At 43.4% G+C, this 25,670-nt stretch overlaps 1 protein-coding gene across 4 annotated transcripts in view; it reads left to right on the top strand.

Moving 5' to 3' along the window:
* KCNK10 (potassium two pore domain channel subfamily K member 10) overlaps positions 1–25,256 on the top strand; it is a 152,267-nt gene extending 127,011 nt beyond the window's left edge. For all 4 annotated transcript variants that reach the window (XM_054530370.2, XM_063715672.1, XM_054530371.2 and 1 more), the window contains 3 exons: positions 13,132–13,318; positions 17,418–17,560; positions 19,372–25,256. In XM_054530370.2, coding sequence (XP_054386345.1) covers positions 13,132–13,318; positions 17,418–17,560; positions 19,372–19,992 — 951 coding nt within the window. In that variant the 3' untranslated portion in view covers positions 19,993–25,256. The remainder of the gene's footprint in view (positions 1–13,131; positions 13,319–17,417; positions 17,561–19,371) is intronic.
* The last annotated feature ends 414 nt before the right edge of the window (positions 25,257–25,670 follow it).

Genomic DNA, 25,670 nt, shown 5'->3' with positions numbered 1-25,670 from the left:
TGATTAGAATAGTTTCAGAAGGAATGGTACCAGTTCCTCCTTGTACCTCTGGTAGAATTCAGCCGTGAATCCATCTGGTCCTGGACTCTTTTTGGTTGGTAAGCTATTGATTATTGCCACAATTTCAGATCCTGTTATTGGTCTATTCAGAGATTCAACTTCTTCCTGGTTTAGTCTTGGGAGACTGTATGTGTCGAGGAATTTATCCGTTTCTTCTAGATTTTCTAGTTTATTTGCATAGAGGTGTTTGTAATATTCTCTGATGGTAGTTTGTATTTCTGTGGGATCGGTGGTGATATCCCCTTTATCATTTTTTATTGCGTCTATTTGATTCTTCTCTCTTTTTTTCTTTATTAGTCTTGCTAGCGGTCTATCAGTTTTGTTGATCCTTTCAAAAAACCAGCTCCTGGATTCATTAATTTTTTGAAGGGTTTTTTGTGTCTCTATTTCCTTCAGTTCTGCTCTGATTTTAGTTATTTCTTGCCTTCTGCTAGCTTTTGAATGTGTTTGCTCTTGCTTTTCTAGTTCTTTTAATTGTGATGTTAGGATGTCAATTTTGGATCTTTCCTGCTTTCTCTTGTGGGCATTTAGTGCTATAAATTTCCCTCTACACACAGCTTTGAATGCATCCCAGAGATTCTGGTATGTTGTGTCTTGGTTCTCGTTGGTTTCAAAGAACATCTTTACTTCTGCCTTCATTTCGTTATGTACCCATTAGTCACTCAAGAGCAGGTTGTTCAGTTTCCATGTAGTTGAGCGGTTTTGAGTGAGATTCTTAATCCTGAGTTCTAGCTTGATTGCACTGTGACCTGAGAGATAGTTTGTTATAATTTCTGTTCTTTTACATTTGCTGAGGAGAGCTTTACTTCCAAGTATGTGGTCAATTTTGGAATAGGTGTGGTGTGGTGCTGAAAAGAATGTATATTCTGTTGATTTGGGGTGGAGAGTTCTGTAGATGTCTATTAGGTCCACTTGGTGCAGAGCTGAGTTCAATTCCTGGGTATCCTTGTTGACTTTCTGTCTCATTGATCTGTCTAATGTTGACAGTGGGGTGTTAAAGTCTCCCATTATTAATGTGTGGGAGTCTAAGTCTCTGTGTAGGTCACTCAGGACTTGCTTTATGAATCTGGGTGCTCCTGTATTGGGTGCATGTATATTTAGGATAGTTAGCTCTTCTTTTTGAATTGATCCCTTTACCATTATGTAATGGCCTTCTTTGTCTCTTTTGATCTTTGTTGGTTTAAAGTCTATTTTATCAGAGACTAGGATTGCAACCCCTGCCTTTTTTTGCTTTCCATTTGCTTGGTAGATCTTCCTCCATCCTTTTATTTTGAGCCTATGTGTGTCTCTGCACGTGAGACAGGTTTCCTGAATACAGCACACTGATGGGTCTTGAGTCTTTATCCAATTTGCCAGTCTGTGTCTTTTAATTGGAGCATTTAGTCCATTTACATTTAAAGTTAATATTGTTATGTGTGAATTTGATCCTGTCATTATGATGTCAGCTGGTTATTTTGCTCATTAGTTGATGCAGTCTCTTCCTAGTCTCGATGGTCTTTACATTTTGGCATGATTTTGCAGCGGCTGGTACCGGTTGTGCCTTTCCATGTTTAGCGTTTCCTTCAGGAGCTCTTTTAGGGCAGGCCTGGTGGTGACAAAATCTCTCAGCATTTGCTTGTCTGTAAAGTATTTTATTTCTCCTTCACTTATGAAGCTTAGTTTGGCTGGATATGAAATTCTGGGTTGAAAATTCTTTTCTTTAAGAATGTTGAATATTGGCCCCCACTCTCTTCTGGCTTGTAGAGTTTCTGCTGAGAGATCAGCTGTTAGTCTGATGGGCTTCCCTTTGAGGGTAACCCGACCTTTCTCTCTGGCTGCCCTTAACATTTTTTCCTTCATTTCAACTTTGGTGAATCTGACAATTATGTGTCTTGGAGTTGCTCTTCTCGAGGAGTATCTTTGTGGTGTTCTCTCTGTTTCCTGAATCTGGATGTTGGCCTGCCTTGCTAGGTTGGGGAAGTTCTCCTGGATAATATCCTGCAGAGTGTTTTCCAACTTGGTTCTGTTCTCCGTCACTTTCAGGTACACCAATCAGACGTAGATTTGGTCTTTTCACATAGTCCCATATTTCTTGGAGGCTTTGCTCGTTTCTTTTTATTCTTTTTTCTCTCAACTTCCCTTCTCGCTTCATTTCATTCATTTCATCTTCCATCGCTGATACCCTTTCTTCCATTTGATCGCATCGGCTTCTGAGGCTTCTGCATTCTTCACGTAGTTCAGGAGCCTTGGTTTTCAGCTCCGTCAGCTCCTTTAAGCACTTCTCTGTATTGGTTATTCTAGTTATACATTCTTCTAAATCTTTTTCAAAGTTTTCAACTTCTTTACCTTTGGTTTGAATATCCTCCCGTAGCACGGAGTAATTTGATTGTCTGAAGCCTTCTTCTCTCAGCTCGTCAAAGTCATTCTCCGTCCAGCTTTGTTCCATTGTTGGTGAGGAACTGCGTTCCTTTGGAGGAGGAGAGGCGCTCTGCTTTTTAGAGTTTCCAGTTTTTCTGCTCTGTTTTTTCCCCATCTTTGTGGTTTTATCTACTTTTGGCCTTTGATGATGGTGATGTACAGATGGGTTTTTGGTGTAGATGTCCTTCCTGTTTGTTAGTTTTCCTTCTAACAGACAGGACCCTCAGCTGCAGGTCTGTTGGAGTACCCAGCCGTGTGAGGTGTCACTCTGCCCCTGCTGGGGGGTGCCTCCCAGTTAGGCTGCTCGGGGGTCAGGGGTCAGGGACCCACTTGAGGAGGCATTCTGCCCGTTCTCAGATCCCCAGCTGCGTGCTGGGAGAACCACTGCTCTCTTCAAAGCTGTCAGACAGGGACATTTAAGTCTGCAGAGGTTAGTGCTGTCTTTTTGTTTGTCTGTGCCCCAGAGGTGGAGCCTACAGAGGCAGGCAGGCCTCCTTGAGCTGTGGTGGGCTCCAGGCTTGCTTTGTTTACCTAAGCAAGCCTGGGCAATGGCGGGCGCCCCTCCCCCAGCCTCGCTGCTGCCTTGCAGTTTGATCTCAGACTGCTGTGCTAGCAATCAGCGAGACTCCGTGGGCGTAGGACCCTCTGAGCCAGGTGCGGGATATAATCTCCTGGTATGCCGTTTTTTAAGCCCGTCGGAAAAGCGCAGTATTCGGGTGGGAGTGACCCGATTTTCCAGGTACCGTCTGTCACCGCTTTCTTTGACCAGGAAAGGGAACTCCCTGACCCCTTGCGCTTCCCGAGTGAGGCAATGCCTCGCCCTTCTTTGGCTCGCGCACGGTGCGTGCACCCACTGACCTGCGCCCACTGTCTGGCACTCCCTAGTGAGATGAACCCAGTACCTCAGATGGAAATGCAGAAATCACTCATCTTCTGCATTGCTCACGCTGGGAGCTGTAGACAGGAGCTGTTCCTATTTGGCCATCTTGGCTCCTCCTCCCATTTTCTAATCTTTCTCCTAACATGGGGTGAACATCAGGAGGTCTGGAGATCCTCTTTTGTTGCTTTTAGATTCTCAGTTTCTGGTCCTCTGAGAAGAACTGTTCAAACTGTTCATGCATATCTCTGCTAAACACTTTGCAGGAGCAATGTAATCTAGAACTGCATTTTAAAGAGAATACTCTTGTAAAGGAAATAGTATCCACAGAGATGCAACCCCCACAAAAGGGTGGGGCACTGTTGACTACTTTATTTTATGGAGCATGTGTCCCTGGAGTCACAGCCTTGAGATGCCTACATCTGCTTTCATTTGCATAGCTAAACAGCTCAGTGTCTTCATGAAAGGTAATAGTTTACTTTATTCATTACATTTAGCTCCATGAAAGAGTTTGCATATAACTTAATTCTTTTAAGAGGAAAAAATGTACTAATTAAAAGCCAGGACATTTATTATGCATGTTCAGCAATCAAAATAGGCTTCAGTGTAGTCCTCCTATTTTTTTTTTTTTCTTTTTTGAGGAGGAGTCTCACTCTGTTGCCCAGGCTGGAGTGCAGTCACATGATCTCAGCTCACTGCAAGCTCCGCCTCCTCAATTCAAGCGATTCCCCTGCCTCAGCCTCCCGAGTAGCTGGGATTACAGGTACCTGCCACCACAACTGGCTGATTTTTGTGTTTTTAGTAGAGACAGGGTTTCACCATATTGCCCAGGCTGGTCTTGGACTCCTGACCTCAAGTGATCTGCCCGCCTCGGCCTCCCAAAGTGCTGGGATTACAGGTGTGAGCCACTGTGCCCCACCCAATGTCATCCTTATAAGCAAATCCATTCTAATCAAGTGAAAGAGCAATACTCCTCTTTAATAATCATAAATGAATGATAGATGAATAAGCAAATGAATCATGTATGCATTTATTTGTCCACCACACACAATTGGAGTCTGACATTTCCTGGAGGCATTTGTATAAAACTTAGATGAGATCACGTCCCCTAGGATGTCAAGGTACTTGCCCTGGGTGATTCTGCCATGAGGCTTCCAATGGAAACTTTGTCAGGAGTAGAAAACAGCCAATGTATGTGAAGTCCAAGTTCATTGGCACCTCCCTAGCTTCCTTGCAGGGTTGTTTCTCTCCATCACTAATCCTCTGTTTTGGATCATTTGCAACAACTCCCTTTACGACAAAGAGGGAATCTTGAGGTATGGGCAGTAAATATGGAGACTGTGGTAGGCAAACAGTTCCACAGTGTCATGAGGTTTCTTTTACACTCTCTCACTCCGTGAGTTCTTTTCCCTTCACAACACGTCTGATTTATCACAAGCTGTGATTAATTATTTCCTTGCATGATTGTTTAATGCTTGTCTCAACTCCTACTAGCTCTGTGAGACGGGGGGCCATTTTGTTTTACTCACTGGTGAAGTTAGCTCACTATCAGACAGAGAGTAGGTACACAATAAATACTGACTGAAAAAAGGAATAGAAAAGTTATAGAGTTCAGCTTCATTCATAGCTTGAAAAATATGCTAAAGGAATTTTCTCATTTGTAAGTGCTTCTGTCCAGTTCCCTCAATGGAGGCCTTTCCAGTGTAGGGCTTATTTCTGCATGACTTTCTATAAAGCTGTATTTCCTTCTTATCTAACTTCTCATTCCTAGTCAACTAGAAAGTTTATGCATATCCCTTTTCCCTTCTCTCCATTTTCTTTTTATCTCTGAAACAATTAGGTACATGGGTAGCTGGGAAGCCTTCTTGTATGCCTCCAGAAAAATTCTAGATCCCTCAAACTATTGTTCTATCTCTTCTTTCTATACCCTAATGTTTTTTGTCAATTATGCTCTTAAATTATCCTTCTTAAAGATTTTCTAATTTTGTTTGCTTCTCGTTGCTTTTTCATCTTCTAGTTCATACACCTTTCTCTGTAAGATTTCTTAATGCTTATTTTATTATTATTTATAGTTTTATGTGGACAAGCATCCCTAGGTGCTTACATTAAAAGTATTTGTCTAAAAAAAGAAGGAAGGAAGGAAGGAAAGAAGGAAAGAAGGATGGAAGGAAAGAAAGAGATAAAGAAATATGGAAAGAAAGAGAGAAAGGAAGAAAGAAAAAGGAAGAAAGAAAGGAAGAAAGAAAGAAGGAAAGAAAGAAAGAAAGAGAAAGAAAGAAAGAGAAAGAAAGAAAGAGAAAGAAAGAAACTGTCTATCGGGAAGGGGGTTGTTTACTGCTTATCCAGCAATACCCAGGCATTTGTATAGGTGTTGACCTAAATCTGTCTGACCTTGAAGGCTGTCTTCAAATCTTCTAACAGGCAAGATAAACAAGGTCACAGAAAATGCATGCCTGTTTGTCATTTACCTTTATTCCTGGACCTATAGATAGTTCTTCTGTCTAGTAGCCTTTGGGCTACTCATGGGAGTGGGGATAGGGATCATATGACAACTTTCTTCTCTTTTACGTGTTCTGGGTACTCTTGGATACTGGTTCCAGGGAGCAGCTGCATAGCTAAGAGATGAGTGGGAAGGACGAGAAAGAGTAAAGTGTTCCTAGAGGAGCCAGAGAGGCAAGGGGTGTTTTACTGACCTAGTCTGTTTTGTGGCTACATGAGAACCCTAACACTGCTCTCCCCTTGCCCTGGCTGCTGTTCCAGGTTCTTGTCCTTCCCAGACAGCTCTAGCTAGGGCTCAGAGTTCCTTAATGGCTGTCCCAATCCACTCTTCTTTTAGCAGAGCACCCTTAGCAGGAAACCCACTGTAATCTCACCCTACTTTTCTGCTTTTACAACATGTCTTCCTTCCAGGTGAGCATTCACAAGCTAAAGAAGGGAACTCACCTTCCCTTGAGGAGAGCTTGCTGAACACCAGAGGATTTCACCTCTTTCCCCCTTCATAATGGAATAATCACTGAGCTTTCTGCTAAAATAAAAAATCATGGGCCGGGCACGGTGGCTCATTCCTGTAATCCCAGCACTTTGGCAGACCGAGGCGGGTGGATCACTTGAGGTCAGGAGTTCAATACCAGCCTGGCCAACATGGCGAAACCCCATCTCTACTAAAAATACAAAAATTAGCCGGGCTTGGTGGCACACTCCTGTAATCTCAGCTACTTGGTAGGCTGAGGCAGGAGAATCGCTTGAACCCGGGAGGCGGAAGTTTCAGTGAGCTGAGTTTGCACCACTGCACTCCAGCCTGAGCGACAAAGCGAGACTCTGCCTCAATAAAATAAAATAAAATAAAATAAGACAAAGGAGATGATAAATTAAAGCCTAACATTACTATATTCCCTTTATACTGAAGAATATGGCTTATGTCTGTGGATAGATGAGTTTCCTAATACAACCTCAGAATTAGATAGCAGATCACAAGGGGTACCTCCCAAAAGGAAGGGGAGAGGAAGGGGCTGGGTTAACAGTTCCTGGGTCAGAATAAGTGTTGAGTGGCCATGTGTATTACAGCAGGTGGAGCTCCCTATACAAGGAAAGAAGCACTGGGGTGGAAAATGAGCATTTATCCTGTTAGAGGGGTCTTGTGCCTTCACTCCTGTGCACTGCTTAGCCACAGAACTGTGACCTTACACCTTGCTAGCCAGTGGAAGAAGAGTGAGTCTACCTTTTAGCTGTCTGTAGCATTGTTACTGTAGTATTATTGTATGCCTCTGTTTATGATGGTGGAGAGGCCATTTGAGATGGAAGCATTGTTCATCATGCTGCTGAAATCTGAGTAGGATAAATTTAGAATTTGGATAGGTGAGCAGCTGGGAGGGGCATCTTTTGGGATTGTCAGGAGTTACTCAGTTGGTGTGGCTCATCAGCAGGTGTCCCATTCTCGTTACCTTTCCGTGGGCTTTCTTTCACCCTTCAACCAAAGAGAAGGACCCTTCTTCAGTTAAGGATTTGTCTGGATATTTTCTACATGTGGTGTGATCGCTTATGAGTTTTCCTGCCTCTGAGACCTACCTTCTGAATGCCTGACTGAGAAAGATTTAAAGATCGTCCATTACAGTTGGCACGCTTTTATATTCCACATGCCAGAGCTACAAGAATGTTATTCTTTCCTTTCTTCTATCCCAGGCGACATATTTCATCACCTAGGTGTCATTAGGTACTAAGCTTTGCCTTCAATATCTACCAGGGTGGGGCACCATGGACAGTGCCACACTTTTTCAGCCAAAGGCTCAGATCTTCCTGCTGGACTTCGTGTGCAAGAGGAAGGAACTTTTTCTTTTCTTTTTTTTCCCCTTTCTTCTCTCTCTCTCTCTCTCTCTCCCCCTTCCCTCCTTCCCTCCTTCCATTTCTTCCTTCCCTCCCTCCTTCCCTCGAACTGGCATGTCCCTTGCAACTAGAATGGTCCCTGACATATAAAGGTTTTAAATAATTGTGTGCAGAATGAATTAAATGCCAAATCTTGTGTTTGTGTTCCAATAGTGTATTATCTTCAAATGTTAACAGCCACCAGTTTTTTTAGAATAGAAAACTTTTGAAAATTTTAATTAAAGTCTTCCTGCAGTGGAACAGTTGATTTTTTTTTTTTTTTTTTTTTTTTCAGTTGGAGTCTCTCTCTGCTGCCTAGGCTGGAGTGCAGCAGTGCGATCTTGGCTCACTGCAACCTCCGCCTCCCAGGTTCAAGTGATTCTCCCTGCCTCAGCCTCCTAAGTAGCTGGGATTACAGGCATCTGCCACCATGACCAGCTAATTTTTGTATTTTTTAGTAGAGTTGGGGTTTCCCCATGTTGGCCAGGCAGGTCTTGAACTCCTGACCTGAGCCTCCCGAAGAGCTGGGATTACAGGCATGAGCCACCATGCCTGGCCTGAGTTTTTATTATTTGTGAATTTTATTTTTTTCCATCCCAGATGCACCTATATTGGTAGTCTAGTGATAAAAAACAATTTACCCATATATACCAACATCTTTTTCAAGAACTTTGCATAGTGAAACCAGCAAAGTACTGAACTGGCCAGTCTGTCATAGGTGTCATGCAACATGACTCAGAGTCAGAAGCTGGATATAAACTTTTTTGTGTGTGTGTAGATATGATCCATTTGTGTATTCAGCTTTTGAGTGGGACTTTTTCAGTAGGCTTCTTGAAGGTTCCACTTCACTATTCTCACTGATGTGTGCTTACAGCATCTCTGCCATGGAGATTTTAGGTAGAGAGCATTTAAAAGCTCTACTCATAGTTTATAGAATTGCTAGTACCACAAGGCCATTCATTGTGATGTTGAAATTATTAGTTATAAGTGAACCTTCTAAAATAAATCTTAGAAGAAAACATGTTATAAGAAAATGAAGTCAGTCCTCTTACTAGGCAGTTCCCATTATCTTTCCATTTTGAGAAATTATCCTCAGTTCAGATGTATTACTATGGTGATGTGTTTGCATTTCAACAAACCAAACCAAGCCATAAACTGAGCTCTGCATGTTTAGCTTCTGTCTTAGGATTTTTACTGCAGTGTCTTTATTCTTGAGTAAAATCCCCGACATCCTGACTAGAAATCACAATGAATAAATAATTTCCCAGCCAGACAAAACAATCTGAATTGTTAATCTCAGAATTCTAAGAAATTACATAAAGATGCAAACAATGGGGATTAAAGAGGGGGTAAAAATTAAATGAAAAAATAGCCCACAAATGAATGGGAATATACATGCTCTCCAAAATAACACTGTGGAAGTAAACAAAAACAGACAGAGAATTATGCTTAATGAGAATTGGACATGTGGCTTAGCCCTCTGAGGCCTGAAACAAGTAAACACTTCCCGAATTGTCAGACCATACATCCCTTTCTCAAAAGAGAGCTCTTAGAACTGGCTCCCTCTCCTCCTGTTTACAAAGCTTACTTGGTCTTTGGAACAATTGCACATATAATTTTAACAACTAAATGAACTCTACAGGAGATGGGTTTTGAGTACTTCAAAAATTCCTATAGTTTGTATCAATCAGATACGGGAGATAGTTTTGCAAAATACTGTTTGTGTAAAGAGAAGGGAAGAACATGCCCTCTAGTCTAACCAATCAACAAAGTGTGAAAACACGATTTAGACGGAAGTACACAACCATCCTATCAGTTCTACCCAAATATCATATCAGACCATCTCTTCCCTGATAAAGTTTTGTTAGCCTAAGGACACATTAGCTCAGTTAGATCTGGGCTCTCACAGAGCTTTCTGCTAGCGGCTCTGCTTACTGGTAAGTAAGCAATGCAATTTTGCCTAGCAACCCCACCGTGGAAACAGAGCTCCATTCTGTAAGTGGAAGGGGATGTGGCACGGAGGCAGGGAGAGTGAGGTTTGTGCCTCTCAGAATCCCTCTGCAGCTGGTTCCTGACATCGCAAACATTATCTGCAATTCTTGGCAGTTTCTGAAGGATGATGAAAAGTGGGACGGGGAGGTGGCTGAGCCTGGGGTTTTGGAAGTAGGGTGGAATTAATTGGAAGGCAAATAAAAAAGCTTCCAAGATTGTGAGCTGAGACTGTCTGAGAGCTCAAACCAGAGTTGGCAAGAGGAACCAAAGGAGAATGAGGACATTTTTTGTTGTTGACAATAAGGTATACAATATATCCAGGAAAGGACAACCAGCAGCAACCTCCTGAAGCTAAACAAAGATTATATGAAGCCACATATGAGGGAACATTCCTCAATGGCAAAGAGCAGCATTAAACCTGGGACTGTTTACGTCTAAGGAAAAATTTGAGCATTTACATTAAAATGGCCTGTTAACAAGCATTGAATATTAACTAGGCACTGTGCTAAGTGTTTGCACACTTGTTTAATCTTCCAAACAATCTGATAAGGTGGGGTTTCTTATCTCCATTTTATAGAGGAAAAAAACTAATGCACAGAGAGGTTGAGAAACTTGCCTAAGGTCACTCAGCTATTTAACAGTGGGGATGGGATGTGTCTCAGGCAGTCTTTCCCTAGACTCGGTGCTCTTAAACACTACTATGGCTTTTCAGCAGCAGTGAACAGTTACAGGGCTAATGGGGATAAGAAAACTGAAGATCACCACACGGCACATGAGATGGTTTGTGATTCCATTGTGAAAGCTGCAGTTTAAAATGTTCAATTAAGGCAACTTTTTTTTGTTTTAAATACCTAGAGGGCAGCAAAAACATGGGTATCCAGAATAACAGATATTGCTAAAACCTTACGCCCACAGCACTTCTTTTTATAGCAAAGTATGGGTATACACATATTTTCATACACCTACACACACATACACATGCAAGACATGCATTTCTTAAGTCCCTAAAATACCCTGATAATTAAATGCTCCAAACATTCTCTGAGCATTACCCTTGGATGTCTAGGAGAAGCAGCCCAGGAACACACTTGTTAGCCTGGGCAATGAGTAGTGGTGAAATGTTTACCTTGCTGATAAAGTCTCCAGTAGATGATGCAATTAAGATGCCACGATCTAGCCTTTGTTATACACCTTCTTGTCTGCCATCAAACAAATCCACCCCTGTCCTTCCCCATCTTCCCTCCCGCCCATCTCCTGAAGTCCAGGAACGTCTCCAGCTTCCTACGTACTTGCAGTCCTCTTTTGCCAACCTCAACCTCATTTAGATTGCAGTTACATTCACATCTTATGACTTAACAAGCATCTCACAAACATTTAATTCACTTTAATTTCACTATGCATTTGAGGAGGAATATTTGAGGAGGAATGGTACTCCCATTGCCAGCAATTAGATTGACTTAATGATCTGTGGCGAAATCTCCTTTTGGGCTTTGAACTTTTCATACATTTCTGCAAACAAAACTAGGCTAATTAAAGTAAGTTCCTGGATTCTCAGAGGGGCTTACCTGCCTTCACAAAGTCCTCCTATAATATCCAACATGGAAATTTATGAAATGGACAAAACTTTCCCTGCAGTTTTCAGGTAATTTATCTTGTTATAACACTTTCATGTGTGAAAAAGTCGATATTTTCATATATAGTTTCAACAATATCAATAAATTGTAATTTTTTTTCAGATGGCTTCTCTGAGGAGATTAGGAGGGTTTCTATATCAGAGCATAGATCAAATTATTTTTCCCTGTTCCCATTTTATATACCAGATGCCTTCTTAGGAGTTAAAAAAGTACCTCCTTTTTACAAGGAAGGACGGCATTTCTTTAGCTTTTCCTGGACAGATCACCCAGTGACCATTTTTTATCCTCAGTCATCCTTCACAGAAGGGACAGAGGACTGCCCATTTTCAGCAGGAGTTAGTCTGATTTCTTTTGTTAGGTGCAGACGACTTTGTTTGACAACTTTCTTTGGGCTGGTGAATTGTTGAATTACTTGAAAAGCTGTTTCCATTGTTAAGCACTGGACTGAGAATTAATTAGATCAGAATTCTAATCTCAGCTAATTAGTAGCATCATTTTATGCAAGTCCCTTAACCCCTCTTGGCTTCTGTTTTGCATGTGTAAAATGAAGTATATAAAGCAAAGGTCTCTCTGTGCTTGGTGCAATGAGGATGCACGTCTCATGGTACGGATTTCCTATACTGATTACCCCAAATGTGGTGTACGTTTGCAGAAAATTCATCTAGGCAATGTAGAAAGGCCATACATTCTGGTGTTAAACACATCGTTCATATATTTATACTAGTATATGATACCAGGGCCTCCTGATGACAGTCTTCAGCACCAATTCTGAGAGTTGCAAGGATTTTTCAGCTTAGAGTCAATTCCAGTGTCACCTTCAGCACATCCAAAGAGAATACGACTGATGCTACCGGTCCTGCTCCTGGACTCCATTGGTATGACTCCTTTGCCCCAGTATCAGTCTAATTCCCATTCTAGTTGCTTTTTTTTAATGACCCAACAACTGACTCCTTCAGGAGCTGGCATAAGATGAGATTTGTTTGCAGAGATGTATAAAAATTTCAAAGCCCCAAAGGAGATTTCACCACAGATCATTAAGTCAATCTAATTGTTGTCCTACTACCCATTTAGACGGGGACCCTGTTATGCTGACTCCTGTCCTGTCTCTTGTGAGTGATACAGTCAACACACGTGAATGATCACAGCACCAGCTCAGACAGGTGTGTTTTAAAACAAAAGTGTGTTATAAATATACAGCCTCAGCAGGGAAAATGTGGGGGTGAAGAAACACACAAATACTTGGCTAGAGTCAGTCACAAGTGAAGATGGGGATGACTGTGTTTTCCATTTCACCCAAACATTTTGGCCTGACTCAGATAATTTTTTTTCCAGCATATTCCGTTTGACACAAGGGAAACGGTGCAAATCCATCACCACCATTGTGGAAAGAGCTCCAAACTCATTCTCACGAATGGTGGATCAGTAATACTACATGACAAATGGCAGCAGGCCCTTTTTGGGAAATCATTATATTTGCACCAGTGAGAAGTTAGAATCAGTATTTGGGCTGCAGTCATGGAACCATGCAAGAAACATTCAAAGCATTGGCTAAACAGGATTTTTTGTTTGTTTGTTTGAGCTGGTGTCCACGAACAAGCTTCAGGGAGCCTGAGAACCTCCTAGACCACCTGAAAACTTCTGTATGTGCACTTTTCTAGGAAACAGTTCACAGCGTTCATCAAATTTCCTCCAAGCAGCCAATGACCAGAGAAAGGTTAAAAGTCACTGACATAGTACCTTTTTCTGTGCATTTATATCCTGAATCAGGGTGATGCCGCTGACTTGCCTATCTTTCTCCTTTGCTCTTCCTAGAAAAAGCAAGTGAGTCAGACCAAGATCCGGGTCATCTCAACCATCCTGTTCATCTTGGCCGGCTGCGTTGTGTTTGTGACGATCCCTGCTGTCATCTTTAAGTACATCGAGGGCTGGACGGCTTTGGAGTCCATTTACTTTGTGGTGGTCACTCTGACCACGGTGGGCTTTGGTGATTTTGTGGCAGGTAAGCACCCTGGGCAGGCCAGGCACTGGGGCTCTGGCGGGGAAAATAATCTGTTGGCTGTGCTTTTCGCAGTCGATAAAAGATGTTGCAGGAGAAGCAAATGAAGATGACTCAGTGTCACTACTGCTGTGAAGAGGCTCATTTCAAATCCCTAGTCCTATGTAATATAAACACCATAGGATTTTTCTGCTATGAAAAGAAAGCCAACCCTTTTCCTTCTCAGGATGCTTATTTCCCTTATCGTCACACGAATTATGCAAGACTAAAGTGAATTTCTCATTGAATCTTGGACTTCTGAATTGGATTAAACCTCTCTAATCCAATGATAAAGGCTGTGCTAGGAAGTGGCACATAGGAAACTCAGACGAGATTAGCATAGAATTTGGTCTGCAGTGACCTGCAGGTTCAGCTTCCTGACTCCCAGGTGAGAGCCATTGTCTCTGCAAACGTTGTCCTGGGCATGTCAGATACAAAGCTGAGGACTTTGGTGACTACGGGGAGCTGAGAACTGCCCAGAGGGAATATAAGCTCATGGATTATGCAGGAGTGTATATACAAGCAATAGCCTTCCTTGTAAAAATAAATGTGGATGAGCCATGTTTCAGGAAGTGAAAAAAAATCACCATCAATTTCATCTAGGGCCAGGGAACTTGCAAATGGAATGAGATTTAGTTTCATACGTGCACCAGTTTCCCAAAAGTGTGGTAGAAAGGTACGGATAGAAGGAAGAGGCCATTCCTCTCTTTTTCTAATAGGATAGTTCTAGATGTTCAGACAAGTGATCAGTTTCTACTACAAGAAGTGAACACTTTGATCAAACAACTCTGTCATCTATCACAAGTTTGAAATGTCTAGGTGGAGTGTGTGTGTGTGTATGTGTTTCCTATACCGGTTCCTGGTGAAGTGGCAGCCTGACCTGAGCCCTAAGCAGACTGTTTTTTTGTTTTTTTTTTTTGAGACAGGGTCTCCCTCTGTTGCCCAGGCTGGAGTGCAGTGGTGTGATCATGGCTCACTGCAGCCGCGGACCTCTGGGGCTCAAGTGATCCTCCCACCTCAGCCTCCTGAGTGGCTGGGACTATAGGCGTGTGCCACCATGCCTGGCTATTTTTTATTTTTGTTTTTTGTATTTTTCATAGAAATGAGATTTAGCCATGTTGCCCAGGCTGGTCTCGATCTCTTGGGCTCATGTGATCAGTCTGCCAAAGTGCTGGGATTACAGGTGTGAGCCACTGCACCTGGCCAGACTGTTCTTGTTTGGCGTGTGATCCCAGCAGTGTCTTGATTTCTCCATGGAATACTGTGCACATCAGGAGGATGGGTTCTGGTCTCTAGGAGTCTGGCAAACAGGAAATTCTGGAAGAGATTGCTGAAGGCTCATCAATAGGGGCACGCGTGCCTCCCTGTTAATTTTATAATACAAATAACTGGCAGAGTGGTTTTGTAGCTCTTCCAATTGGGCAGACAAAGACTGAATTCCACTTTGTAGAAATAGTAGGGTTTTTTTTTCCCCCTTCCTTTTTATTGGTTAAGAACTAAGAATTGCAAAGTGACTAAATTTAGTTTTTTTAAGCTTTTAACTAAAAATTGATTTTTAGTCAATGTGACTAAAAATCATTTACAGAAAGCCTGGAGCCTGGGACTCTACCCATTTTCCCCTTATGCACAGTGCTCAACCATGGATGTCTAGTTAGTGGCCTCAAGCTCCGAAGAGAGACCTCACAGAGAAACTGAGAAAAGTAAGAGGAACAGTTATAGATGTATTCCAGTTAATCCCTTAGCATCATCCGTAGCCGGTCCATGGGAAAACTCAGCGGTGGTTCCAATCTAAGGCAAATACATGTAGTGGCAGCTGGAATTTTGAACTATTTCACAAACATCTTTAAGTATCCAAAGAATAACCTGCAGTGGGTGGTGCTTTAGAGCTCTCTGGGATAGCACTGGGCTGTCCCGAGGACTGTCTGTTGTAAGATACTTGTGACAGACACAGATCTCTAACCAATGGCTCAGTTCAGTCTGTTAATCTGAGGCACAAATAGCAGAGGCCTGGGAGTGAGATTTTTTAAATGATGCTTTTATTATTTATTATCTACCATGGACTGAGCACTCAGTACAAACTAGCACTTTACCTTATCTTTACTTACCTAGTAAGGGCACAACCTACACAGTCCCAGGCATCCACAGTTTTACTGCCCTTGTCAGTGATTACAGAGCCATATTTCCTTTGTCCTGAGGTTTCTGCAGACCATGGTCTCTTAAAAGTCACAGTGCTGACTGCAATTAGGCCAGACCCCTTCCAAGCTCCAGTTTTCCGAGCTTACACAGACCAATCTGGAGAATGCATGCCTGAAAAGACTGGAAGTTTATCTCTATCTTTTGGTAACAGTCTACGAGTGATAGGGAAGGTTGCCCAATCATTGGAAAACGATACATTAACAAGAGTTGATGGTTGCTGTGATTTGACATAGTATGAACTCTACTAGAAATGTAATCAGAACATTGATCCTGCAGGATTGACTGCTGATTTATTTTGCAGCTGACTCACTTTAGGACAGCCTTACAGTATTTCGCAACTCTGTCTGGGAGCACACACAGAACTCTGAATCCAGATAAGCAGCTCATAAAGGGATACTTAGAAGGGTGTTGACTGCCTGCTTCATTGTTCCTTGTTCACTAGCGCACCCTAGTGACCATCTTTGCTGGTTGATAGTGACTTGCAAAGGTAAATATTTACTCCCAGATAGCCCACAGGAGAAAGCTACAGATTTCTCTGGCGTAGCACAGAAACCAAATGAACCTCAAAAACCACTTACTGGTGCAGGAGCTCAAATCATATCCTACAGCTCTAATGATGCAGGAGAGAGTTGTCTGAAAGGAAAAACCAAAAGCAGCTGGACCAAACCGAAGGTGGCTTGGCACAGAGAAGTTGGAATTCTAACGTTAAGAAGTGGCAGTAGCTGTCGAGCCTCATGGTCTGCTGCGATGTGTTGCTGATTGGGTTTGAGCTTGTTGAGAGGAGCCACAGGTCACATTTCTTGCCCAGCTGCCTTTGCCTTAAGACTCAGTGGTGCTAGATGTGGTTACAACCCTGGTCCGGTGGGAAAGTCTCTAATCACTCATCAACTAATACCATAGTTACCAATCCATTGCTAGTATCTGTCATCTTAGAAACAGCCACTGCCTGCTTCGTTAGGCAACAGCGTTTCCCAGAGAGAGATCGAGGCTGATAGCCGTTATTTCCAGGAGCTTCCTCACTTCTTTAGGACGGTGGGTTGGGCTTGCAATCTGTTTTGCATGGCTGCCTCCAGCAGTGTCTGTAGGAAGGTTAGAATAAATAGGCTAATTATTCAGAATAAATGACTGGTCCTTTCAATGGAACAGCCAGTCAATGCAGTCAGGAAACTGGCCAATTTGGTTTGATGGATTTTTACTGTAATCCTTATTTATAAAATAAAGGGATTGGCCTCAAAGGTCCCTTTTAGTTCTAGTTTATGGTGACTCTAATTACTCAGCCTAATTGACCCTTTGGAGTAGCACTATGTAAACACCATTCCTCAGTTAGCATTAAATCACTATTGCTTGCATCAAAGTCCCAGTAATGCCATTAAAGCTAATTTTACTTTCACACATCCACTTGTCTCTTAGTAAAGGTACGAGTGCTTAAGATGGAAATGATTCCAAGAATTCCAAACCACAGGGGGTGATACGATTATATTTGATTTTTATTAAAATAAATTTAGAGAAGTTTAAGAAAAAACAATGACAGCCAGACCTGATCTGTTGTCCTGTAGTTCAGAGTCATTAATCCTCAACGCTCAGGTTGAGCATTAGTAGGTCAAGTTGGCCACTGGCATTTTTTATTTCTGGTATTAAGGTTAATGGTCAAGAATCGAGGGAAGTAAAGCCTCAAGTTAGGCTTTTTTGGGTAAGGGATGGGTACCCCCCCTTGCCCTCTAACCCCGATCTGCCTTGTACACAGCAGACCTAACAGCTGAGTGTTAGACGATGATGGATGATGTCTTCACTACATGGAATGGAATATGTGCTCTCTGCAAAGACCATATGCTAGATCACGGTTAAAGTAACATTTGGTTGTTTTCAGGGGGAAACGCTGGCATCAATTATCGAGAGTGGTATAAGCCCCTAGTGTGGTTTTGGATCCTTGTTGGCCTTGCCTACTTTGCAGCTGTCCTCAGTATGATCGGAGACTGGCTACGGGTTCTGTCCAAAAAGACAAAAGAAGAGGTAGGACCCCTTCCTAACTCTATGAATGGTCTTGAGAACAGATGAGCTTGTGTCCAGAATTGCCTGTCTCTGTCCTGTGGGCTGGAGTGTTTCTGGCTCGGTTGTCGGGGGCGGGGGCGGGCGGGTCATAGGCTTCCTCATGTTGAATCATTCCTTCAAAGCTAAGGAGAATAGAATACAGTTATTTCTGGATTCTTTTTTTGGCAGGTGAGAAAATATGGTGATTCGTTTACCAGCCCATAAATCCTGGAAACACTAGTAAACAACAGCTGATTTTAAAAAAATGAAAATGAAAATAAATAGGTAGACTACGGCTGAGTGTGTGGGGGGTTGTGCAGCCTGTCCTTCCGGTCTCAGGGTCTGTGCGGAAAGGCAGTTGAATGCCAAGAATCTTTCCTGATTCAGTAAGAAACTGAAATCATCAAACAGTGGCCAGCTACAGGGAAGTGAGCCCAACGGGCCTTTTTCACTTATATCCCCTCTTGGTTGTCGCATCCATAGAGACAAATATACATCCCTGAGGAAGGGCCATGCGTGTAACTTTACATGAAGGGAAGTAAAGGAAGACATATGAAGGAAAGATAGATTTTGTGATTAAAAAATAAATATTCATGTAGCTCTCTTAGGAAGAGAGGAAAAGAAAGGAGGAAGGCCAAGGAAGGAGAAAAACAAAAGAGCTAAAAGAAAGGAGGGGAGATAAGAAAAACCAAAGAAATAAAGAGAGGGCCAGCCTCTGTTTGCTTCATTCTGTGTAAAAGGCCCCAGGAGAAAGTTGCTGAATGGAGAGATTTCCCATATCATTTTCCTGGGCCCATATGCTAATTTTCCTGGCTTACATAAGTAAGCCAGGAAAGTAAGCAATGCAATTTCCAGACTGGTTCCCCAGACAGCTAACTGACCTGCTGAAAATCAGCTATAACAAAAGAGAAGGGAAGAACATGAATATTGACTTTCCTGAATGTACAAATTTGAGTTCCTCATTTTCAGAGGGAAGCATGGGACTTGTACTGTCTGTCCTGTTCATTCAGAGCCAAGAAATTTGGTGCTGATCCTCAGGCAAAACTCTACTCTAAGGAGGCCTGTTTAGTGGGCTTTGGCAGAACAGGCCCTCTTCCTGCACCCTGACCAGGGGAAGTGGGTTACCAGGTGCCCTGGAGCATCTTCTTAAACCAGGGAAAGCCCCACAGCACATGACCATAGCATGGCCCAGATAGGGTGGCCAACCATCCCAGTTTTCCCAGGACTGAGGGAGTTCCTAGGACACAGGACTCTGTTTTAAAACTGGGACAGCCTCAGGCAAACTGGAACAGGTTGGTCACCCTGCCAGGATAGAAAATCAGAAAGGCAGGGAGGGCAGAAGGCCTGCTGAACATCTGCTGTGCCCAGGACTGAGTGAGGTGCATTTCCTTGTCTCAGGTGAGCTATATATGGTCACTGAAGTGTATGTTGGGGGAATGAGGCCATGCAATTGACAAAAGAGAGCTGGAAGCCAGGCCTGTCCAACTCCACATTTTAACCTCTCCTGCAGGATGCCATCCCCCTCTCTTTAAGTCACCATCTCCAAATCTCAGGCTTCTTGGGGTTGCCCACCACGTGTGTCCCCCTGAGCCACCTTACTCACTAGCTAGTTAGGGATGGGTGTCCTGGTGGCAGAAGTACTAGGGCAGACGGTAGCATTTGCACCTCTCCCTGGGCACGGGCTGCGTCACCTCCTGGCCTCCCCGTGGGGACACCCGAGGGCTGTGGGTACTGGGAGGCCAAGGCAGGGAGGCATTTGTCAGCATATTGTTGCTCTTCTGTCTCTTGGCCAGGTGGGTGAAATCAAGGCCCATGCGGCGGAGTGGAAGGCCAACGTCACGGCCGAGTTCCGGGAGACACGGCGAAGGCTCAGCGTGGAGATCCACGATAAGCTGCAGCGGGCGGCCACCATCCGCAGCATGGAGCGCCGGCGGCTGGGCCTGGACCAGCGGGCCCACTCACTGGACATGCTGTCCCCCGAGAAGCGCTCTGTCTTTGCCGCCCTGGACACCGGCCGCTTCAAGGCCTCGTCCCAGGAGAGCATCAACAACCGGCCCAACAACCTGCGCCTGAAGGGGCCAGAGCAGCTGAACAAGCACGGGCAGGGTGCGTCCGAGGACAACATCATCAACAAGTTCGGGTCCACCTCCAGACTCACCAAGAGAAAAAACAAGGACCTCAAAAAGACCTTGCCTGAGGACGTTCAGAAAATCTACAAGACCTTCCGGAATTACTCCCTGGACGAGGAGAAGAAAGAGGAGGAGACAGAAAAGATGTGTAACTCGGACAACTCCAGCACAGCCATGCTGACGGACTGTATCCAGCAGCACGCTGAGATGGAGAATGGAATGATACCCACGGACACCAAAGACCGGGAGCTGGAGAACAACTCATTACTTGAAGACAGAAACTAAATGTGAAGGACATTGGTCTTGGACTGAGCGTTGTGTGTGTGTGTGTGTGTTTTTAATATTCACACTGAGACACGTGCCTTAAACAGACTTATTAGTCCAAAATTACATAGCATTGAAGAATATATTTCACTGTGCCATAAACAACTGAAAGCTTGCTCTGCCAAAAGGAATCAGAGAACAAGAACTTCATTTCAGATAGCAACCACAGGACACACCAAGAGTGTCCGTGCACGTAGCCGGTTCTGGCCGTACATGTTAAGGGCATTTCAGTGGCAGTGCTGTACCCCTGGGCAGTGCTACCTGGGCACACACGTAGACAAGGGCAGCTATTCCTTAGACCAGCCTCCTGAAAGAAACAGGTGTGTCTTTTTAGTGGAGTTGTTAGTAATATGTGCACACGCAGAAGGGGACCTGATTGGGGGTGAACTGGTTATGTGTAACAAAGGTTGGAGTTGACATTTTGGCATGTGCTCTGAGCTTTGGCATGTGCTCAGTGCATCATACCTAGTCTTTCTATGCTCCAAATGAATGTCTGTGGGGACCTGAGAGCACCTGGAATTTGTTGGAAGCAGATCAGAGCACACATATTAAAAGGTGCAATTGCTTTTCTCATGACAAAAGAAAAAAAAATAATCACAAACACATCACACTGTGGATATCACCTTAACCAATGACAGAAGCCTGCTGAGTTTGGTCTTTCTCACAGGGGTAGGTAATCCACATGAACTGGCGAGCAGTGGTGAAAACGCAACATCAACTGCTGCGTGGTTAAAGGCCAATCATGCATTTTCCTCAGTGGGTGCAATGGTGACAATAAACTGATTTGGAAATGTCCATGTACTTTGGTTATAACTTGTTTTGATAAGAGGGGGAGAAATACCAAAACAATTGCCTTGCATGATGCCAGTGGCTTGCTGTTCTGTCTAGCTGATCCTACATTTTTATAAAAGTAGACATCCTGCATTTCTGAGACACACTGAGGAGGACCATGGCATCTTTCCATCTCAGGGCTTTTTGTCCCTTGGGTGTCTTAGGGTAGACATAGTGATAAGATCCAATCTCGCTATCGCCAAACAAAAAGAAAATGTACCCCTTGTACAGTAAGCTTGAAATGGTTTTATTGCTTGCAGCATAAGTGCCATTAATTCCATTTAACAATGATACTTAGAAATATTTAAAATATTTCATTTTACTTTTATGTTTGGGCATTCCTTTATTCTGAAAATGTCACCGCTTCTCCTTGCTTGTTTCTACATCTCACATTGGTTACTCACTAAAACTGGAACACCCCTAGACTGATTGTTCCCAGGCAAACGATAAGCTAACACATCATAATTATGTTTGGTCTGTGAGGCTAGAACATCCCGTAGAGGAAAGTCGGGGAATGGCTGGTCATAGGTTGCATGATGATTTTAAATGGGTTTGTATCAGAAAGGGGAAAATACATACTCTTGTGTATGCCTCAGTCTTTATCATAATTGGCTGGTTCACAGCTAGCTCTTTGGGCCACACATGAAAGCATTTGGACCTGGCAACACCAGGCAGTTGCTGGTTATGGGTGTTCTAGGCTGATGGCTACCTTTTAGAGAGTTCACGGGATTTTACATTACTAACCCGCAGTGTGGATTTACCAAAAGATCACAGCGCTAGCGGAGACTTCCAGAGACTGTCTCGTGCTTTCTGACCTCCAGGGAAAGTTGTACCCATGACATCCTCGACCACTGGTACCATGGAAGACCTGTCCCTCCCCATTTCTCAAAAATGCACAGCTCTCCCCTGCCTGGAGCACATGCAGTCCCATCTCCCTGTCCCCAGACCTTTAGGCTCTGTTGAAGTTCTGGCATTGCTTTTGAGAAGGAGCCAGATAAGAATCAAGTTTGATGAGACCCTTCCTGTCCAAGGAAGGTCTAAGTCAGCTCCTCCATTGGACTGGAGATGACGCTCACTGGTGACATCCTGTGTCAACACAGTAATAAATAGTCACTTGGGAGGTGATGTTTATGCAGGTGTGGATGTTGAGTTTTACCAGCCTGACAAAAATGTATTTTAAGGAATAGGTAGATAACTGGGACTTCCTCTGTTATTCTAACAAGTCGAAGTTTCCTAATTAAACTGTCCATGGATCTCACTTATTTGGTTTCCACTCTGTGTTACCTGGTACGTTCTTTGTAGTAGTGTGTTAAAATTCCACGCCCTACGGCCAAATCTGGCAGAGGCTTCCCTCTCATTTATCCAGTGCCTTCTGTGGGCCAGGCACAGGATTAGGCACTTTATGAACGTCAGCTCAATGAAACCTCACGACACTATGTGGGAAGTATTTGCAAACCCATTATATACACAAGGACACAGAGGCTCAGGGAAGCTATGTTATTTATCCGATGGCACACAGCAAGAAAGTGGTAGAGCTGGTATTCAAAGTCTGACCAAAGTCTGCTTTCAACTTCACTATAGTGTCTGCATCATGCATCCTTGTGAATGTGTGTGCTTGTGTGTATGTGTGTCTTTCTAGCTTCGTGGACACAGCTTACAGATGTGGGGAGCAGATATGGCGGAATCTCCACCACCGAGAGGGCACAAGGTCTTTGTGTAAACATGGCTCAAAGGGTTGCCCCTGCAGACACCTACTATACATTTATTTGGTTTTGGAAATTCTGTATGTGGCACCCTTTAAAAATGCCCTTTGAAAGCACTCTTTTGCACTTTACTTGCTAACTTTGTAGAAACTCTGCATACAGCAGGAATAAAATTGTTCAAAGCACTAAGCTGCATACTCTACCAAATGGAACAGGTGCATGTGTTGGTGTGTGCATAGATGCTTCCCCAAATGAGTCAAATCAGTCATACAGAGGGATCAAACATAACCTTGGGCTGGGGGTGGGAAGATTTTCTACATAACCCATTCCCTGAGTACATTTGGCCAAGAATGTGATGAACAAAATCAAAGAAGATCCTCTATGGTGATTGATCGATTAAATATGTGTGCAAAGTGTTTAGAAACCTATAAAATACTCTCGCAAAGAAGCTGAGAGAGAATAAGAGGTTGGATTCCTCTTCATATAAACTAAGATTTTGGAGGAGGCCAGTTGGTTTGAAGTTACTTGAATGTTACCTTTTTTAGATGGGGCCAAATGGCATGTAGAATACACGTGATAAGTCAAAGCTGCTACACATTCTATACATGCATCAGCACAGCCCCCACTTTCCAATCTGTACTCTCACTCCAGCATAAACCTAGGAGAAATGTTTCGAGTTCGCACACAGAAAGAGCACACGTCCACTATCTTCAGTGGGGGCTGTCTTTTGCTTCACTGGCAATCGGGCACTGAATTTTTCTTGCATGACAAATCTGGAGGTTTACTGGTGAGAGAGCCAATGGGCGTTTTTTCCTGGAAAGAGTACAGCTCCATACCCAGTCCTAACCCAACAGTGATTCCAGGAATTAATCACTTTGGGGCAGGGCTGTACAGAGTGTGTATGTGTGTGTGTGTGTGTATGTGCGGGTTGGGGTGGTGTTGGGCCATCTCTGGCCTGTTACTAAGGTAACTGGGACTATTTGTGTTCCACCAGTCATAGCCTGTGATTGTAGGCACATCAGTTCTCTGCCTAGATCTCTGTTACCTTGTCTGCACATCAAGGGAGGGAGTTGAGCACAGATACTTGTCAAGGTCCATTGTGGTTGTGCAGTTCTCTAATGAAACACTCCCTAGTCCATGAGTTCACAAAATTTATTAAGATTAAGTTATAAGTTGGATTTGTGAATAATGACTAATTGTCTTGCCCGTTTTAGGTTAAGGTGAGAGCTTAGTCTCTTGCCCTTTGGGATTTGTCTTTTGGGGGATTGATGGAGACTAGATGTACTTGGGAGACTGGTGTCCAAATTCGGATTATGCCCTGTGTAGGCTCTCTCTATCCTCCCTTATAGCTCTTTAGTGTACTGTTACCGGGAGGGCTCATGCTGTGAGGGCATTTTTTGCATGGTGTTAAGACTAGTTAAAGAATTTTAAGCTGTTGCTATTTGCAGTCAACTGTAGTACTTCATGTATCATGAATTCAAGTACTATGATCAGACAGACATTCTCTCTCTCTCTCTCTCTCTCTCTCTCTCACACACACACACACACACACACACACAGACACACACCTGAGGAAATGGCTGCTTTGGGTTCTATAAGGACCATTCCATGTTTAAAGTCCTAGTTGAGCTGAATACTAAGAACCCGCCCCCTTGCCTCCCTCTGAGATGATATCATTTCCTGGCTTCGTCAATGCTGCCTGTCTATTTGCATGCTGGGTTCTGAGGACTAGTGAGAAGGTGACCAGAGTTTGGGTGGGGCTGGTTTTTACCCACTGGATTTGGTGAGAATGTGAAGCATCCAGTGTGTACCAAGGTTTCTGAACCATGGGAAAAGTGTAGGAAAACAAACATTCAGAGCCCCTGTAAAACGAGAAAGGAAAAACCAGCCAGTGTTGCATTCCATATCTCTGCTTGTTGCATTTTGCTAATATGGGGTTATTCTTTCTCACTGTTACGATGCAACTGTGTGCAAAGACAGTGGCTGAGTGAACAGTAAGAGCTGGCTAGTAATGGCCTTAAAAAGAAAAAGGGCAACTCTCTGAAACAAAGATCACTTTAGTGTGTCATTGTGGATGCTGTTAATTCTGCATAGGGAAACTTTGGAACAGCATGCTAATTACACGGCTGTAAGCAAAGCCCTGTCCTCTGTCTCTGCACCACACCTTCATTGGACTTCACCAACCCACCCATACTCCATGTAAACCTCAGTTCTCTCATGCCTGCCCTAAGTCACTTGACATCAGTGCAGTGGCATCGAGGAGAAATGAGAGGTGTCTCTGATTTTACTGAAAGTGATGATCATTTTCACAGGTGCCTGAGATTTGGTATCTACTTTGTGTTCTTGATTCTTAGGTGAAAAATCTGAAATAGTTCCCTGTGCATTAAAATAAATTATTTTGAGAGGACTCCTGCTCCGTCGATTCAGCAGACTTATGCTGCAGAAGGTAACTGCGGAACCTCTCTTTTGCTGTCAGGGCTCTGAGCTTGAAGGGAAAAGGTGCAGTGGTGCCTAGAAGTGATATGCAAACCACCTCACATGCCAGCCTCTGGCATCCTTCCCATCCCAGAGTCACAGGCAGGGGACCCAGTGATAATGATGATAAATCCATGTGTGGAGATGTTTTACTTATTTTTCTTTCTGTAGGATTTCATGGTGCTTAAAAAAAAAAAGGCATTTTACAGAAAATAATGCGGGGGGAGGGGGATTTCATAATGTTCTTAGGGAAAGTACAAAACAAATTTGCTTGTGACATTTCAATAAGCTGTGCTGCTATTGTCTTTATTTGATGATGTAATTTTTTTTCAATGATGGAGAAAAATTGCAACAAAGACCTTCTGGAAGATCCAATCCAATGTCTCTTCTGTTTTCCGTTCTTTTCTGGGGCCAAGCGTGGTTCATAGTAGCTGGGTTGGGAGCTCTGCTCTGGACCACAGATATTTTGTCATGAGCACAGCATAGGTGCTTCCTCAAGCTTGCACTCACTTATGACATTCATGGGCCTATGGAGACTCACTGTCTTGCAGGAGGAGGAGCACAAAGCAATCCATGAAGAGAAACCTTTAAAAAAACCCAGAATTGTTGCTGCACATTGACTTTCATTTC

The sequence above is a fragment of the Pongo abelii genome, chromosome 15 (assembly GCF_028885655.2).
Source record: "Pongo abelii isolate AG06213 chromosome 15, NHGRI_mPonAbe1-v2.0_pri, whole genome shotgun sequence".
NCBI classification, from domain to species: Eukaryota; Metazoa; Chordata; class Mammalia; order Primates; family Hominidae; genus Pongo; species Pongo abelii.
This window is presented reverse-complemented; position numbering and strand designations above follow the sequence as displayed.